Here is a 19,189-nt window from a genome sequence, read left to right as displayed (position 1 = left end):
TACAGCTTTATCTCCAGTTATGCTCTTACAGTAACCCTAAGCTTAATAGCCTAATGAGACTTATAACATAGTTATTCATCATTCTTTGATTTAGTTAGAAGATTGCATTCCAAAATCCTGCTTTAGAAAATTACAGTTGATTCCTGAATATCGAGTAAATAGAATTGTCTTTTTTATCTCTCCTTTGTAAGCTGTCACTTTTCCATACCCATCATTCAAGGTTTCCTCAAATCCTACCTTCTTGGCAAAGTCTTCTCAAGTTCCAGAAAGTGTTATCTTTCTTTGGATTGCCATAGTACCCTCTCTTTAATACTCCTTTAGTACTAATTTATTTTGTTACTTTTTTAAAGTATTTTTTATATCCAATCAGACTGACCATGTTTATATGTGTTAATATTGGGGCCAGGGTCTTCCCTGGTGGCACAGTGGTTAAGAATCTACCTGCCAAGGGCTTCCCTGGCGGCGCAGTGGTTGAGAGTCCACCTGCCGATGCAGGGGACACAGGTTCGTACCCCGGTCCGGGAGGATCCCACGTGCCGCGGAGCGGCTGGGCCCGTGAGCCATGGCCGCTGAGCCTGCACGTCCGGTGCCTGTGCTTCGCAACGGGAGAGGCCACAACAGTGAGAGGCCCATGTACCGCAAAAAAAAGAAAAAAAAAAAAGAATCTACCTGCCAATGCAGGGCACACGGGTTTAATCCCTGGTCCGGGAAGATCCCACCTGCCACGGAGCAACTGAGCCCGTGCACCACAACTACTGAGCCTGTGCTCTAGAGCCCGTGAGCTACAGTTATTGAGTCCACGTACCACAACTACTGAAACCCGCGCACCTAGAGCCCGTGCTCTGCAACAAAAGAAGCCACCACAATGAGAAGCCCGTGCACCGCAACAAAGAGCAGCCCCCGCTAGCCACAACTAGAGAGGGCCCGCGCACAGCAATGAAGACCCAATGCAGCCAGAAATAAATTATTAATTAATTAATTAATTAAAAATAATATTGGGGCCAAAAGATGGAAGACTTTGAGGGCCAGCTAAAGAGGTTTTAGAATAGAGGAGACAGACATGTTCCTCTTTTCTGTCACATAGCATCTGACCAGTTGTGGAAAATATTAGAGGCAAAAGTGTGCATTTGGTCTAGTCTATACTGTGATCGGTTTAATATTTTTTAATTTGTAGTGTGTTGAAGGACCTTGACACCTCTGACAGCAAGGATGGTCTTAGCACATCAGAAGACTTGTCAAAATCTGAGAGAATGACTACGAAGCAGCCTAATCAAGAAACCAGCACAAGCTATGATGGTACAAAAGTGTTTGGGACATAACATGTATTGTAACTGCTTACCTATGAAAACAAAGTAAGATTGTATTCTTAACCTGTGACGGTATAGTACACGATGGTGAGCTCATAGTTCCTTTTCCTGTAACAGTGAATCATCCATAATAACCAACCACCATGGGTTAACCATTGTTGCTCAAACAGCTCAGAAACCGAGAAACTTGTTTTCTCACAAGGTGACTTTCTAATAAGTAACGTTTTCAAAATAGACAATGAATTATTTCTCCTACTGAACCAAAATTTTGCCTTCCTGTAACTTTAATCTTTGTGAGATAAGTCTGAAGCGCCTAGCGCTAAATAATGTTAGATCTTTTACCTCTTCTTTATAGGTACTGGTTTCTAGACCTTTCATCCTTCTCGTTCTCTGGGTTTGATTCTTGGTGTCCGCTTGAAGTTTAATACTTTTTGTTTGTTTGATTTGTCTCTAATTCATTTTTAACTTTTCTATTAAATATCTAGTATAAATAATCCAGTAGCACTACAAGGCTTTGAAAAACAGCTGTCTCCTTTCCCACTCCTGATTCCTACTTCCCAGAGGCTTTTTTTTAGGCTAGAGGTTTGTGTCCTTCTATTCTGAAGTTTTTTCTGGTATCATTCCTTTTTATTTTCTTTTTTGTTTTTTCTTTTCTCTTTCACTCTTCTTGGAACTTTAATTATTGGGCTATTAGACGTCCATTAATTAACTTTTCTATATTTCATCTCTTGCCTTTTTGCTTTCTGGGAGATTTCCTCAATTTTTAAATTAACTCTTTGATGGAATTTTTCATTTTCATCAAATTAATTTCCAAGAGCTGTGTTGTATTCTCTGAGTATTTCTGTAACGTTTTCTATCCTTGTTTGATGGGTGCTATACTTATGGTGTGTGTGTGTGTGCAGGCACACGCACATGTGTAGTGATCTCTGTGTTGTTCCTGTTTCCTCTGAATTTCTTTTTGTTTATTTTGGTCTCTGAGTTTATTGTTAGAGATGTTTCTGAAAAACCTGATGTTGTAGGCACTCTTCTAAGTGCCTTAATATTAACTAATTTAATCCTCACAGTGATCCTTTAAGGTGGTTTCTGTTATCCTGTTTTACAAATAAGGAAACCCAGGTACAGGAGAGTTAAATAATTACTCATGGTCATAGAGTTAGACAGCAGCAGAGCTAGGATTTGAACCCACCAGTCTTAAGGCTCTTGAGTTTACATTGATAGCCACTGCAGTATACTGTTTCTGCCTCATTAAGTTTCACTGGTAAAATGGTTAGTGAGGACGAGAGCAAGGACAGAGTCCCACAGAATGTCATTAGCGGCCTCCCTCTCAGCTGACATCAGTCCCTTCATCACCACTTCTTGTTCATCTTGTTACACATCTGCCTTCAGACTGTTTCTCTCCCTTGTCCACGGGGATGCAAAAGACTCAGTCATATGACTCTAGAAGTTCAAGGTCTGAGGCAGCAAGAGGGAACAGGTGGGACATTGGCTCTAGAGTGATGCAGATCTAGTATACAAGCCTGCCTCTTCCCACTCCTGGCTGGGTGACTATGCCTAATTAATTAACCTTCCTTGGACCTCAGTTTCTTCTTCTGTTAAATGAGGAAAATAGTGCCTGCCTTGCCCAGTAGTTGTCAGGATTCAAGGTAAAGTGCCCAGCACACTGTAGGCCTTCAATAAATGGTAGCTATCATTATCTGCTAGTCTAGTAATCCTTTCAAAGAAGGAAATACGTTGAGATGGCTGGTTTATTTTTATGAACTCTTGCTAACTATAATTGTTTCCTCTTTTCCTTAGAGCTCACAAAGCAGCCATTTGATAACATGTTCTGGAATTTTGCCTTGAATTAACTTTAAGATCACCAGCCTGAAGCTTTTGGCATCCCTTTAGAATTTTCTTGAAAATTAAAACAATATTTGCCTGTCTTCACTCTTCCATCACCTCTCCTATTCACTAGATGCCGCATGCATCAGTGACATTTTCTTTGTGGGTTTCCTTTGTACTTGAGGTGTAATCTGTCTAGACGAAGGCTTGAGCTCCTTTCCAATAGCTGTATCTCTCTGAGCCTGTCTTGGTTTTCATTTCCTTTGGATTGTTGTTTACGCTCCTCTCTCCAATCCAATGCCCATTCTCCTTGCAGAGAAAACAGATGTGAAACAGGAACCCAGCAAGTTCACTTTTACCATTTCATACTTCATGACCCTATTTACATCAGCCAAAACTAGTAAAAGTCCACACCCCCAGGTCATTTTCACACAGACGCATGCGTCCCATCGTCTGTGTTATGTCCCCACCACCACGCCCGTCTGTCCTCTCTTCCTCTCCTTCCAGCCCCTTAGACCCTTCAACCAGCTGCCCTCGGTCAACAATTTCCCAGTAGCGTCATTCTCTTCTCTGATTGTCTTCTGAGAATACTGTTGCCTCTGCAGCCCACCTAAAGTGTTTATTTCTCCTGCATACCTTAGGCCCCAGAGGTAGGTAGGCATCTTCCTTGCTTCCCATTGCTACCCTAACCCATTTTTTTTTTCTTTCCGTCATATAAAGCCACCCCTCCTTTGACATTATTTCTTAGTTACATAGCTGAAATTTAAAAGTGTGAAGTGGGCTGGCCAGATTCAGATGTCCAGACATTGTTATCAGGAATTTCTCTCTTTCACACCTGCCTTCTCTCTCTTCTCTTTCATCCCATCTCTCCATCTCAATCTCCCATTTCCTTCCATCTCTGTTTTCTGCTTTTCCTTGTGTTGGTCTTATTTTCAAGCTTGTGTTTTTCTCCGTGGTGGCAGAGATGGCCACCAGCAGCCTGTCCAACTTGTTAAAGAGAGAGGTCCTCTTTTCCAGTCAGTAAAAAAACTCTTAGATCTCATTCTCATTGAGCTGCCTTACATCAGATGCCCACTGAAGACGTGTGAGTGGGGATGGGAGTAGTCTCCAAAAAGAAAGTCCAAGTGCTGTACTGTTAGGAAACAGTGGTTGGCAGGCAAACCAGAGCAACAGGTGAGGTTCTTACCTGTCCATACTTTATGATGTACTTTGTATGGGCATGGTGAGATTTACACCTGAAGTTAGTAAAAAGTCATAAACTTTTGTATCTTACAACAACTTTGGTTACCTTAAGAGAAATAATAAGAATTAACATGAAATGAAAGGATAACATAGTTATGAGCTCTTATGACCTAGAATAGAGACAGTATGACTTCACATTATTTCATAGGCAGATAATGGGAGAATATATGGTTGTTTCTAATCTCGTTTGTAAACTACTTCAAGTTTTACATGCATGGCTTTCAAACTGTTGTCTTTTTTGTTGTTGACCAAAAATATTAACAACATAAATACTTTATAGCTAGACAGATAAGTTTACAGCAGCAACTTATTCGTGTGATGGACCATATCTGTGAATTAGTTGACACTATTCCTGATGACAAGCTGAAAACTTTGGATTGTGGGAACAAACTGCTCCAGCAGCGGGACATAAGGTATCGAGTTTTCTCCTTCTGGAATATATCTGATTGCCTTTCCAACACCACTGTAAGTCACAAATGTATGGGGCAAGATTTCCAGGCATTCTGGCCAAGAAATTGAATAAGATAATGATCACTTTGTCTTTTTTTTTTTTAATTGGAATGTAGTTGATTTACAATGTTGTGTTAGTTTCAGGTATACAAAAAAAGTGATTCAGCTATACATGTACGTATATCTATTCTTTTTCAGATTCTTTTCCCATATTGGTTATTACAGAGTATTGAGTAGAGTTTCCTGTGCTATACACTGTGTCTTAAATTTATTACTTTTTCAAATGAGGGCTGCCTGCGCCGGGGTAGCTACCGCCAGCAGCAGTCTCAGATGGCCTACTGATTGCTTGACTTCAGTCCCCAGTGCCCTAAACCATTCAACATTTAGGTCCAGCCACACCCCAGTCATTAAAAGTCTCTTTAGAGTTGCTGCAAACAACAACAGCAACAACAACTGTTCCTTTAGCATTTGTATTCAAATTTTTAAGGTTGGAAAAAAGAGGATATATTTTGCCACAATCTGGCATGAAAACTAAAGATAAACTTGTGTGCCTACCATAGCTGACTGCTTATAATTAATTTGATGTTCTGTGCTCTCTCTTCAGAAGGAAACTCCTAGCTGAAGCAGATTTTAATACGAGTGATGCCAGTGTTCTTGGCTCATTGTGGAGATGCAGGCCTGATTTACTTGGTAGCTCTGTGAAGGATATGCCATCTGTTTCCCCACCTTGTGCATTTCCAAAGGGTGATTCCTGTCCTACAGGGAATTCTGTTAAGGAGTTCACTTTTCCAAACCTTCCCTCAAATTCCATTTCTACTGGGGAGTGTTTACTGACTCCTACCCCAGGAAAGACAGGATTCTCAGCCACCACCAAGAATCTCTTTGAACGACCGTTATTCAATTCCCATTTACAGGCGTCCTTTGTAAGTAGCAACTGGGCTGAAACACCAAGGGTAGAAAAAAGAAATGAAAGCTCTTATTTCCCAGGAAATGTTCTCACAAGCACTGCTGTGAAAGATCAGAATAAACACACTGCCTCTATGAATGACTTGGAAAGAGAAATCCAGGCTTCCTATGATATTGACAATTTTGACATAGATGACTTTGGTGATGATGATGATGACTGGGAAAATGTGATGCATAATTTAGCAGCCAGCAAGTCTTCCACAGCTGCCTATCAACCTATTAAGGAAGGTCGGCCCGTTAAATCAGTATCAGAAAGAATTTCTTCTTCAGCCAAGACAGACTGTCTTCTGGCATCTACTGCTCAGAATAAAAACTTCTCAGAGTCAATTCAGAATTACACTGGTAAGTTTAAAATAAATTGAATGCTTATATTTTATATGAAAACAAAACTGTCCAAAATAGGAATCGTATAAGAAAAACCATAGCAAATCATCATGGCCTGAAAACAACATTGTTTCTATGCAAATTTCTGCTGATAATATGAATTACAAATCACAATTTCAAAAGCAAGTTGCTCTTTTGTCTCTGTAGCAGCTGTAGTTTTATAAAATGTGTAATTATAACCTATTGTAGTAAAACTCTAAAGTCATTACAAATGTGCTTTGCCTTTAAATTAACATTTTTCAGTCCCTAAAACAATAAAGCTCATGAGGGCCAAGTTTTTAATGATTATGGGGGATGGATAAAAAGCAAAGCTGAATTTATGTTAAAATTGTAATTGTGTGTATTTTTAGAATTCTGGATTGATGAGAACTGATCAGTTTATAAAGTAGAAACATGTTTTATGTCTTCAAATATTAAAATTTAGGGCAGGCTAAGAAAGATAAGAAGTCAGAAATTTCTTAAATCAGTCAAGTTATTTCTTTTGGTCTAGAATCATTTTAATTCATTCAGCAAATATTTATGGAGTGCCCACTGTGTGCCATGTTCTGTGCACAGGTCCTGGTAATAGATGAGTAATGAAGAGTTCCTGCCCTCTTGGAGCTCACAGTTTACTGAGAGAAGTTTTTGGAAGAGTGAAATTAGCCGTTGTAAAGGCTGCAGAGAAAACCCAAAATTAATTTTAAAACCTTACATCGACCTTATAAAGTTATCAAAAAGTGGGGTTTTTTTAACTGAAACAAGTTTATACGTGTAAGTTTTTGTAAAGTACAGTCCTCCCTGTTTTTGCCATTTATGACTTAATGCCACGGAGGTTGTTCTTACAGTTCTTCTGTTGACCTTTAAAATAACCATTAATGGATTTATTTTTGTGTCATGTTTGGGCATGTCATACTTGGTGTTCGCAGTTATCTTTGCGGTGGTTGAGTGCCGGGGTTGATGTAACCGCCAGCGCTGGCGTGAGCACCTCTTGTTCTCTGTGCGGAGCCAGAGTTGCAACAGCGAGGAGGCAGCATGGGGGCGGGTGCGAGAGACGCCATGGAAGAAGAACCAGAGGAAGTTGGGGTGATTCTGCGGTTTCAGACCCAGTGACTGGGAAAACCGTGACACTGTTAACAGAAACAGGGAAGTCAGGAGGCAGGCAGATTTGGAGCAAAGCTGAGGAGGGCTGTTTTAAGGCTTGCTGAGCATGAAGTGTTGGGAAATCATTCAGGTAGAAATGTCTGGCAGACAGTTCGAGGTGCGTGCAGGACTGGAACTTAGGAGGGCATCCGTCAAGTCTTAAGAAAGAGATCTAGGCGTTGTGCGCACATCAGTGACGTTTAAGGTCATAGGACTAGGAAAATTCCAAAAAAAAAAAACCAGTCTAAAAAGCACAGTCCCAAGTGTCCGAAAGATTCCCAAATTTAAGGGGCAAGTGGAGGAAATGGAGCCAGGAAAGGGAATTTAAAGCGAGTAGAAAACCCATGATTATCTTGAAGGTCAAGAGAGAAGAACGAGAGAATAAGTAGTAGTGGTAGATGCTACAGAAAAGTCAAGGAAAGACTTGAATTTGGCCCTTAGGAAGTCTCTGGTGGCTTTGACACTGGACAGCAAGGAAACCCTGATAAACAGGTAAAGAAGGATGTGCTGCAGGGAAACGTACACCAATGATTATGCAGGGCAAAGGGTTAAAATGCTAAAACTGATTTGTTACAGTAATGCCCTGATTTCTCTTAACATTGATTATTTTCTTAGACAAGTCGGAGCAAAGTTTAGCATCCAGAGATCTGAAACACGAGCGTTTCCAAAGTCTCAATTTTCCTCATACAAAAGAAATGATGAAGATTTTTCATAAAAAATTTGGCCTGCATAATTTTAGAACTAATCAGCTAGAGGCGATCAATGCTGCACTCCTTGGTGAAGACTGTTTTATCTTAATGCCCACTGGTATGTATTTTTAGATATGAATTGGCAGGAATCCATTGGCAGATGTTAAATGAAAGCCCTTTAATAAAAATAAAAAGAACCTACACAGTATTTCTATCATTTAGGGACCTCTAAACCTCCCATGCCATAGTTAGGAAAGTGTATCACCTCAATCCTCTATTCTAGTTGTTGATATGATAGCATTTATTGCCCTTTAAGATTTTCAACTCAAAGCTCGTTGTGTTGAATTGATCTAGGATTTTCCTTTGGGAATTTTTCTTTTTTCTAGTCAAAATTCGCCTGGAACATGAGCCAAAAAATTACTGTTAGAGACCACGACCATTTCTGGCAGTTTATTTGGTACAACCTAGTGTTGTATGGTGGTTAAAAATCATCAGCTTTGGAGCGATGCCCTAGGCTTAAAGCACAGCTCTGCCACTTATTAACAGTGTGGACTTGAGCAAGGCACGTCACTCCCTGAACCCCAGTCTCCTCGTGTGCACAGTGGGGATAATACCAACGTGCCCACTTCACAGAATGTCTTGAGGATTAAGTGAAAAGCATTGAGTGTAGTTCTTTCTTGTCCTCAGTTTTGAAGAGATCCAGGACTTTTCATCATGCTATTAAAGTTTATAACAGCTGTTCAATGATTTATAGTCATCCAAATAAGAATATTAAATAAGCCATTAGGATAAGAGGCATGGGGACACTGTAAATCAACTATACTTCAATTTAAAAAAAAAAGCAGCAGCAGTATAGGGAGTTTGGAGTTTCATTATTCACATGTCTTCCCTCTGCCTTTTACTCACCTTTGTTGTGACCTTCAATCAGTTGTTGCCATCGTCATTAAATAATGTTGCCTGGGTATCCGAATTTTTTCAAGCTGATTTTAAATTTTAGACAGTGTTGGTTTGTTTAATCAGCAGCATTTCATACTTCATTAACTTGTTCAGTCTGTGTCTTCTGATTTGACTCCAATTTGGTACTCCAAAACTAAAGCTGGAGAGGACCCTGGCATTGATCTCGTCCAGAGGTTTGAGGCGTTGGTTCAATGGTAGAATTCTCGCCTCCCTCGTCCAGTGGTTTTCATGGCTTTCCATTATCCTCTAGGGTTTCAAGGGGGCATTTTTCAGGGTCTTTCTCAAGTAGACTTTTAAAGTAATTCTGTTGCATTTAAGTTTCCTGCCCTGATTCTTGCTTTTGCTATGATATGCACATACATAAGATGTCCCAAGAGATCGTTTTTACACATTTAAATTGACCAAGTATTTTGGCTCATTCAAATATGGCATATTTTGGCACCTTGGAGAATATCGCTTGGTGTCCTATTAATTACTTTAAATATTATATGTAATTTATATTGTAACTTTTGCCTTCATACTCTCAAAATAGAATCTGACAGATTTTTTTGTTGTTGTGATTTCTTTTAGGAGGTGGTAAAAGCTTGTGTTACCAGCTCCCTGCCTGTGTTTCTCCCGGGGTCACTATTGTCATTTCTCCCTTGAGATCACTTATAATAGATCAAGTCCAAAAGCTGACTTCCTTTGATGTAAGTTAAAACACTACCAATTATAATAAAAATGCTAATAAAAACATAATTTAAAAACAATTATATTTCAGTACTCTGGGTAACCTTTTTCATTAAATAGTTCATGGATTATAAGAATAAAGCACGGCAGTTATATTAAGTTGTACATTTAAGAACAAGTCTTTGAGAATTCTGGTACAGGTAACATTCTGGAGTTCAGTCTGATTTTACTCTAGAAGAATGTATTTTGGTAAGAACTTTTAACCTGTATTTTACTGATGTAAAATTTTTTTTCTAATATGGAAGGATTTCTTTTTTTACTCCTGTCAGATCAGCTTAGTTCTCACTCCCTTAATATGTTAAAATGCATACACAGGTGCATGCCCACACACGTTTGTCCTTTTTCCTCCTGGCTGAGGTTAAGAAAGTATGTGAATACAGTCTATTAAATCCTACATACTGTGATCAAACAGAACTGTGTTCAGCTTTATGAACCACCACCCCTCAACAAGACCACTGGTTTGATTTTTCTTCCCAGGCATGTTTTAGTACAGTGATGGTAGCCATTGTTCAGCCATTCATGATGTTATGGTCCTTTCAGTGTTGTTATGCATTAAAACCCAAAAGATGCATTTACCTTAAAAAAAAAAAGGTGGTCATACATTAGGACTGGAACCTTCTGGATGCTGAATTCATATTTATCTTACTTACAGATATGAAAAGCTAAGGAAGTAAAGAAATGGGAAAAAAGAAAAGAAAAGGAAGTAAACAATGGGAAGAATATTTGACTTATGGTTAACAAGGGTTTTTAAAAAATATGTACTGATTACTTTTTATTATGTTGAGATTCTCTTTCCTTTGACAGGTGTGATATGTGACTTGTAAAATATTTATGAAACCTACGGATAAATGTAATCTTGAGTCAGATTAATGGGTAAAATTTAAATTGTTTACTACTTTTATGCTTAGATTCCGGCTACATATCTGACAGGTGATAAGACTGACTCAGAAGCTACAAATATTTACCTCCAGTTATCAAAAAAAGACCCGATTATAAAACTTCTTTATGTTACTCCAGAGAAGGTTTGTATTTATATCATTATTTTAAAATACTATATTAAAGCTCTTTTAGAAAAACAACCCATTTCTCCCTACTGAGTAAGGAAAAACCCAGTCTTTCCCTTCTGTGTTTCTCTCCTTTACTACTCACGTAGAATATTTCACTTCTAGTCACCAAATGTATGGAGGTTTTTCCTTATATCAAGTGGTTCTCTATCAACTATCCAGAGATAGTGTCAGGTCCCACAGGTTAAGGGCTCAGTCCCACAAGATTCTTACCACTCTGCTTCAGGGGCCAATCCACAGGGTATTGCAACTTCTGTCTGACTTGGCTACAAATCAGAGGTTCCCATGACCTCCTCCTGCTTGAATTCAGTGACTTGCAAGAGCAGCTCACAGAACTCAGGGAGACACTTACTTACATTTACCAGTTTATTAAAGGCTATGGTAAAGGACACAGATAAACAGTCAGATGAAAAGATACACAGGGCAAGGTCTGGGAAGGTCCTGAGCACAGGAGCTTCTGTCCCTGTGGGGTTGGGGTGCATCAGCCTCCAGTACGTGGATGTGTTTGGCAACCTAGAACCTCTCTGAACCCCATACTTTTGGGATTTAATGGAGGCTTCCTCACGTAGGCATGAACAATTACTGACTCCACTTCCAGACTGACTCCCTTCTCTGGTGGATGGGGGTAGGACCGAAAATTCCAAGTTTTTAATCATGGCTTGGTCTTTCTGGTGACCATCCCCCACCCAGGAGCCCACCCACAGTTGCCTCAAGAGAACAAAAGATGCTCCTAGTGCTCTTTTTTTTTTTCGCTGCGTTGGGTCTTTGTTGTTGCGTGTGGGGTTTCTCTAGTTTCGGCGAGTGGGGGCTACTCTTCGTTGCCGTGCACTGGCTTCTCTTGTTACAGAGCATGGGCTCTAGAGCGCAGGCTCAGTAGTTGTGGCTCACGGGCTCAGTTGCTCCGTGGCACGTGGGATCTTCCCAGACCAGGGCTCGAACCCATGTCCCCTGCATTGGCAGGCGGATTCTTAACCACTGCGCCACCGGGGGAGTCCCACTCGTACTGCTTTATCACTTAAGAATTTACAAGAGTTCCAGGAACCCTGTGCCCAGGAACTGGGAGCAGAGACCAGTTTATCTTTTCTATTATCTCATAAAAGCCCATTAGAATACGTATATTTTAAATTTTTTGACATAATTTCTGATGTACAGTTTAGTGCAAGAATTCCTGTATAACTTTCACAGGAAACCCCAAATGGTAGCATTTTACTGTAATTGCTCTATCATTCTTTCTCTCTTTTTCCCTCAAACATTTGAGAGTAAGTTGCAGACATATCCTTTTAACCCTAAATACTTCACTGTACATCTCCTAAAAACAAGGAATTCTCTTGCATAACCTCAGTACAGTTATCAAAATTAGAAAATATTCATTGATGCAGTACTATTACTTTATCTGTAAACCTTATTCCAGTTTTACTAGTTGTCCCAATAATATCCTTTCTAGCAAAAGAAAATCCTAGATTATGCATTGCATTCTGTCTTTCATGATTTTGACAGTTTTGAAGAGTGAAGGCCAGTTGTTTTGAGGACTGTCCCTCAGTTTATGTTTCCTCCTGATTGGATTTGTATTCGTCATTTTTGAAGGGAATATCACAGAAGTGGTGATATGTTCTCAGTGTATCCTATCAGGAGGCATTTGGTGTTGATTCATTCTATAATATTACTGGTGATGTTAGTTAACTTTGATCATTTGGTTAAGGTGTTGTTTGTCTGCCAGACTTCCACTGAAAAATTACTCTTTTTTTGTGATTATTAATTACAAAAATAAATGTAATTTTTTTTTGTAATTGTAGGTATCCTGTTGTGGAATACTCTTGAGACTATGTAAATATCCTATTACTCATCAGACTTTGACCCAAGCGTTTCATCATCCATTGATGATTCCCCATCAGTTATTATTGTAGTGAGTGCCAAATGATGATTTTTTTCCAATTTAGTTGGCATTCTGCTGTAAGGACAGGCTTTTCCCTTTACCCACATATTTATTTGTATCAATATGAAATCATGGATTCTTAATTTATTCAGTAGGTTATAATCATTTACTGTTATGTATTTTGATGTTCTAATTGTCCTAGGTTTGGCCAGTGGGAAAGCTCCATCAGACTGGCTTCTGTGACCTTTTGACATGTCTATCAAGACGTGGGTGCCAGAGATGGTCATTGCTACTGGCATGTCATTGCTTCCAGGCCCAGTTATGGACAGAGCTACAAAATATAAATATATGTACATATATATATGTATACATGCACATATATATGTATATATTTCCCCCAGACAACACACACACGTAACACACGTCTGTAACCCTGCTACCAGTGTAAACATGTGGTGGCTCCCAAATACACTGAGGAAGAAAAATTCTTTTAGAACCACTGACCTATTACAAAACTGTTTGCTAAATGTGGGTAAACATTCTAATATGTCTCATTTGCTATTTCCTATTACTTCTAATTCTATTTGTAGATCGAAATCAGAACCAATTTTATGTGGAGGTTTTAATACAACTTAAGTCATAGTGGAACTTAAAGACAACCAAATCCTTAAGGTGATATGTTTAAATGTTTTAAAATGTCTGATTAATGCATTTCTGGTCTAGGTCTGTGCAAGTAACAGACTGATTTCTACTCTGGAGAATCTGTATGAGAGGAAGCTCTTGGCACGTTTTGTTATTGATGAAGCACATTGTGTCAGTCAGGTAAATACTGTTCTCTATGTCTTGAGATAGCAATAGATTGTACTACCAACAGTATATATATTTTCAGAGCCAAGAGAAAAAGTATTGAGTGAATTATTCTGCTATTTCACTGAAGAATAAGGTGGTTCTTAATATAGTGAGCAGTCTTTGCTTTATATAGGGAAGATCCAAATAGTCTGAAAAGCAGTATTTTTTTTTTTTCCAACTAGTGGGGACATGATTTTCGTCCAGATTACAAAAGAATGAATATGCTTCGCCAGAAGTTTCCCTCTGTTCCAGTGATGGCTCTTACTGCCACAGCTAATCCCAGGGTACAGAAGGACATCCTCACTCAGCTGAAGATTCTTAGACCTCAGGTGTAAGTTGTCGAAAGTTACTAATTTTGAAACCCTGGGGCAGTGGTTCCCAGATTGCTGCACATTAGAATCATCTATAGAGTCTTAAAAATCCCAATGCCTAGGTTGTACCCAATGCCAATTATATCAGAATTTGGGGGGCTGGGAGCCAGTATGGTTTTTGTTTTTTGTTTTTTCGGCTGCATTGGGTCTTCGTTGCTGCGTGCAGGCTTTCTCTGGTTGCGGCAAGCGGGGGTACTCTTTGTTGTGGTGCATGGGCTTCTCATTGCAGTGGCTTCTCTTGTTGCAGAGCACGGGCTCTAGGCGTGCCAGCTTCAATAGTTGTGGAGCGTGGGCTCCAGTAGTTGTGGCTCGCGGGCTCTAGAGCTCAGGCTCAGTAGTTGTGGCGCACAGGCTTATTTGCTCCATGGCATGTGGGATCTTCCCGGACCAGGGCTGAAACCGGTGTCCCCTGCATTGGCAGGCGGATTCTTAGCCACTACCCACCAAGGAAGTCCCAGCCGGTATTTTTTTTTAATTCCCAAGTGACTCCAATGTGCAGCAAAATTTGGGAGCCAGGACCCTAGGGCTTTTCTTTCCTCACTGAAATTAAAACTCTATCCCAGTACCTGTTTTGGAAATAGGGATAAAGTGCATGGCATACCTGTTAAATCCTAGGATAGTCCCAGTAATAAACTAGCTTTTATTTATCCAGTTTTGGCTCGCCTATATCCTAGAGTATATGACGAAATGAACAGATGAACCTGCTTTGTCATTTTCCTCTGACATCCCAGCTATATCCAGGATGTTGAAAACAGTCCAGAAACTATGTATACTGCTTTTTTAACTTTGTTTTCATCTCAACAGCAAAGTGCTTCTTACTGCCACCAAATCCATAATTATTCAATAGCAAAAACTACTATAAAAAATGTCCCCAACATAGGTTGCACTGAATTATTTTGTGCCTCTGTATGACTTTGTAGAGACAGGTACATTCTCTGACGGGTTAATTTACTCAGCGAATATTTACTTAACAGTTGTTGTCTACCAAGGTTAAAATATTTTTTCCTTCTGATTTATTAGTGGGTGCTTTGAGGAATGGAATGCTTTGAAGAATGGAATTAGTGGGTGTTTTAAGGTCTGAAGGAATAATGACTAATGTATTGGGGTGAATTTTTAAAGCTTTGTTCATTTGGAAACAAAGAGAATAAGCTGGCTCTGTAAATATTATAACCAGTAAGAACAATAACAGCATCTCAGTGGTAATGAGAAGAACTCTAAGTGCCATATGAGGGGACATGAGGGGGTTTGAGATTAAGATAGCTTCAGAGACCTTTGCAGATTAAACTGACATTCTTAAGCCCAAGGATTTTAGAGTCCTCAGTATTTTGTGCGTGTAATCAAAAAAATTGGAATGCAAATTTTTTTGGGGGGGGCTGTGTTGGGTCTTCATTGCTGTGCGCAGGCTTTCTCTAGTTGTGGCGAGTGGGGGCCACTCTTTGTTGCGGTGCATGGGCTTCTCATTGTGGTGGCTTCTGTTGTTGTGGAGCACGGGCTCTAGGTGCACAGGCTTCAGTAGCTGTGGCACATGGGTTCAGTGGTTGTGGCTTGCGGGCTCTAGAGTGCAGGCTCAGTAGTTGTGGCACATGGGCTTAGTTGCTCCGTGGCATGTGGGATCTTCCTGGATCAGGGCTCGAACCCCTGTCCCCTGCATTGGCAGGCGGATTCTTAACCACTGCGCCACCAGGGAAGCCCCAGAATGCAAAATTTTAATTTAATCTTACTTGCAGAGGAGTGTTTGTATAAAATTTTGGGGAAAAAGATATTTTCTTCCATAATTGATTTACATTACAACATTATATTTAAGGTGTCTTCAGGTTCTCGTGAAGAACCCAGATGCTAGAAATTTGCTTCTACAAGTACTCCATTGATCTATAAAAGCTTTTATTTATTTATTTTTTGCGGTACGCTGGCCTCTCACTGTTGTGGCCTCTCCCGTTGCGGAGCACAGGCCCTGGACGCGCAGGCTCAGCGGCCATGGTTCACGGGCCCAGCCGCTCCGCGGCATGTGGGATCTTCCCGGACCAGGGCACGAACTTGTGTACCCTGCATCGGCAGGCAGACTCTCAACCACTGCGCCACCAGGGAAGCCCTAAAAGCTTTTTTAAAAATAGGCAGTATTTTTAGCTTTTTTCCATCACTTTATGCCAGATGCAATCTACTATTCTTTTAGACTAGTAATATTAATTGCCAAATGCCCATAGTTAAAAGAAGTGATATAAATTCAATTCACCTTTTGAATAACCTTTTGAAAGTGTAGAATTTGTCATTTTTGTTTGAGTAAACATTGCACATACAGGTTTAATATCTTTTCCTAGTAATGTGCGGGGGAGGTCTGCTTGGAAAAGTAATAGATTGTACATTTCCTGAGTCTAGCATGTGGTGCCCTGTGCATATTTGGCACTCAGTAAGAATGAATAAATGAAACATATGGAGGAACTTTGGTAAATGTGGGTAAAATATGAAAATTTGGGCAGGTCTGTTGACTCCTTAATATATTTGGTACTTCTATATTTGGGAGAATTTAAATCCCTGAGTGGAAGTAAAAGATTTTAACAAACACTTTCTGTTACATTTTTTTCCTGATCTTCTTTTCTGCCCATAGGCCTCTTGTTTGGATTACATTTCCCAACTGCTGCTATGTCATGGCCCTGGTGAAGGCATGTGTCCCTAGGGTTGAAGCCATGGCCCCCATGCTTCTCTCCTACTGCCAGTCTGTGATAGTATTCTTCATCTTTGGGAAATATGAGGATGGAAATAAGTAAAATGGATTGGCTTTATTCCTTTTCCTTAGGGCCTTAAAATACAAACTGAGTAAGAGAAAAGAGATAGACATTTAGACAGTAAATACAACAATAATACTATAATACCACAATAATAGCTGACACTTACATATCTAGCCTATACAATGTGCCAGGCACTGTTCTTGGCATTTTATGTGTATTGACTCATTTATCCACACAAAAGTCTTATGAGGTCAGTGCTCCTATTTCCCTCACTTTATGGATGAGGAAACTGAAACACAGAGACATTAAACAGCTTAAACAAAGCCATACACCTAGCAAGTATTGGAGTGAGGACTTAAACCCAAACAGTCTGCTTTCAGAACCCTTTAAATACTGTACCAAATGCAGAATGAAGTAAGTGGTGATTAGAGTTGTAAATTGACTGCTGGAACTTGGGAGGCAAGATTGACTGTAACCCAAAGTAACAACTAACGGTTACGAGGAGGGTCAGGTAGGGTTTTATAAAGGAAGTGGACTTTGTAGGAACAATGGTCTTTTTAAAGTTTTAAACAGCTGTACTGAGATATAAATTACGTACCTTAAAATTCGCCTGTTTAAAGTATGCAGTTCTATGGTTGATGTTTTGCTTTATTTTTCATTTATTCACAGGGCTGTGCAACCCCACCACTTCCGAATTTTAGAACATTTTTGTCTCACTTAAAAGAAACTCCATACCCATTAGCAGTCAATTCCCACTATTCCCTATCGCCCCAACTCTAGGCAATCACTAATTACTTTCTGTGTCCATAGATTTTTGCCTATTCTGGACATTTCATGTAAATAGAATCATATATTATGTGGCCTTTTGTGATTGGCCTCTTTCACTTAACATAACATTTTCAAGGTCCATCCATGTTGTAACACATACTGGTATTTCATCCTTTTTTATTGTATTATATTCTGTTTTATTTATCCATTCATCATGTAATGGATATTTGAGTTGCTTCCATTCTTTGGCTGGTATTAATAATGCTTCTGTGAGCATTTGTATACAAATTGTCATGTGGATGTATGTTTTTATTTCTCTTAGGCATATACCTAGGAGTAGAATTGTTGGGTCATAGGGTAACTCTACATTTAATCTTTTTTTTTTTTTTCATTTAATCTTTTAAAGAGCTTCCCGATTATTTTCCAAAGCAGCTGCACCATTTCACCTTCTGTAGTATATGAGGGTTGCAATTTCTCCACATCCACACCAACACTTGTTACTGTATCTTTTTGATTATACTCATCCTAGTGGGTATGAAGTGGAAGGTGAATGGCATTTTAACAGGTGAAGAGTGAGAATTCAGGGCTGAAGTTTCTGTCATGAAATTACAGGTCAGGCCCAAGGAATGGTGGATAATCCATTGGATAAGAAGAGAAATATAAAGGCATGACCCTAGAAAGGTGGCTTGAGGCCAGATCTGGAGGGTCTTGCATATCATGATGGTAAAGTGTTTGGACTTTCTTATGTAGGCATTTTGACCTGGGAAGTGGCTTGATCTGAACTGTATGGTTGAATGATAACCCTGGCAGTGGAACAGAAGATGGAATGGAGGAACAAGAGATTAGAGGTAGGGTGGCCCTTTAGGAACCCAGTTGTAGCCATCTAGGAGAGAGATTGGCAACACCAGAAGTGGAAGGAGGGGACAGAATCCAGAGAGAAAGCAGAGTTGAATCAACGAGACTTAAAAGAATTTTGGAGAATTGTACCACTTGTACATTTCTAAACCTGACACCTAAAATTTTTCAACATGACTTTTTTTTATTCTGTTGTTTTGTTTTGGTTTTTTGAGGGAGTTCCCCAACCAGGGATTGAACCCAGCCCCTCGGCAGTGAAAGCATGGAGTCCTAACCGCTGAACCACCAGGGAATTCCTCAACATGAGTTTAAATAAAGAGAACAGTGGTCTGTTGTAAATAACATTTTTAAACAGAATTGTTACTTAGCTCTTTTAAATGTATCCAGTAGACTATAAACATAGCAATTCTGTACCTACTATCTCCCACTTATAGAAGACATAATAAAAATTTTAACTCTTTAACAGGTTTTTTAATATCCCCTTTTCTTTTCAAACTCATATATCTCTTTCAGTTTCCCTACAGAATTTTATCCTAATTTTATCCTATTTTTATGCATGAAGCCTGTTGCTTACTCTGTCATATTTACCTGCAAGAAAAAAAAATATATAAATTATTTTAAAATTTCCTATACCAAAATTTTTGTCCTAATTATATATAATCATTAGTAGTACCTGACTGATCAGAATAGCTTAAATATTTTTGAAAATAATTCTTAAGTATAAATTTTGATGGGGAATGTGTAACTTAATGAGATAGGACTTTTTCCCTATTAGTACATATATCTATGGATAAATCAAGTCTGTTCATATTTCTTATTTTTATAGGTATATTTTATAGCATTGAGAAGTGTTGCTCACATAAACATGTAGATAGGAATGGAAAACATTTTATTACAGTATTAACGCTCAATTATTCGAATTCCTTCTGATGTAAATGCCAAAATTATATGATCTGTCATCAAAAATTATTTTTAATGATCTGTCAGCTGACATCTCAATTGAGTCCTGCAAATATTGTGAA

The 19,189-nt window shown here is 39.2% G+C and overlaps 1 protein-coding gene across 2 annotated transcripts in view; it reads left to right on the top strand.

The window, feature by feature from the left end:
- The window catches only part of BLM (BLM RecQ like helicase), a 64,008-nt gene that overhangs the window by 5,899 nt on the left and 38,920 nt on the right, over positions 1 to 19,189 (top strand). For both annotated transcript variants that reach the window (XM_065871474.1, XM_065871475.1), the window contains exons 4-11: positions 1,175 to 1,296; positions 4,651 to 4,783; positions 5,425 to 6,128; positions 7,905 to 8,096; positions 9,506 to 9,624; positions 10,573 to 10,686; positions 13,325 to 13,423; positions 13,633 to 13,781. In XM_065871474.1, coding sequence (XP_065727546.1) covers positions 1,175 to 1,296; positions 4,651 to 4,783; positions 5,425 to 6,128; positions 7,905 to 8,096; positions 9,506 to 9,624; positions 10,573 to 10,686; positions 13,325 to 13,423; positions 13,633 to 13,781 — 1,632 coding nt within the window. The remainder of the gene's footprint in view (positions 1 to 1,174; positions 1,297 to 4,650; positions 4,784 to 5,424; positions 6,129 to 7,904; positions 8,097 to 9,505; positions 9,625 to 10,572; positions 10,687 to 13,324; positions 13,424 to 13,632; positions 13,782 to 19,189) is intronic.

Source organism: Phocoena phocoena, chromosome 2, assembly GCF_963924675.1.
Source record: "Phocoena phocoena chromosome 2, mPhoPho1.1, whole genome shotgun sequence".
Classification (NCBI taxonomy): domain Eukaryota; kingdom Metazoa; phylum Chordata; class Mammalia; order Artiodactyla; family Phocoenidae; genus Phocoena; species Phocoena phocoena.
Note: the sequence above shows the minus strand (reverse complement) of the source record. Positions and strands in the feature narration are given on the sequence as shown.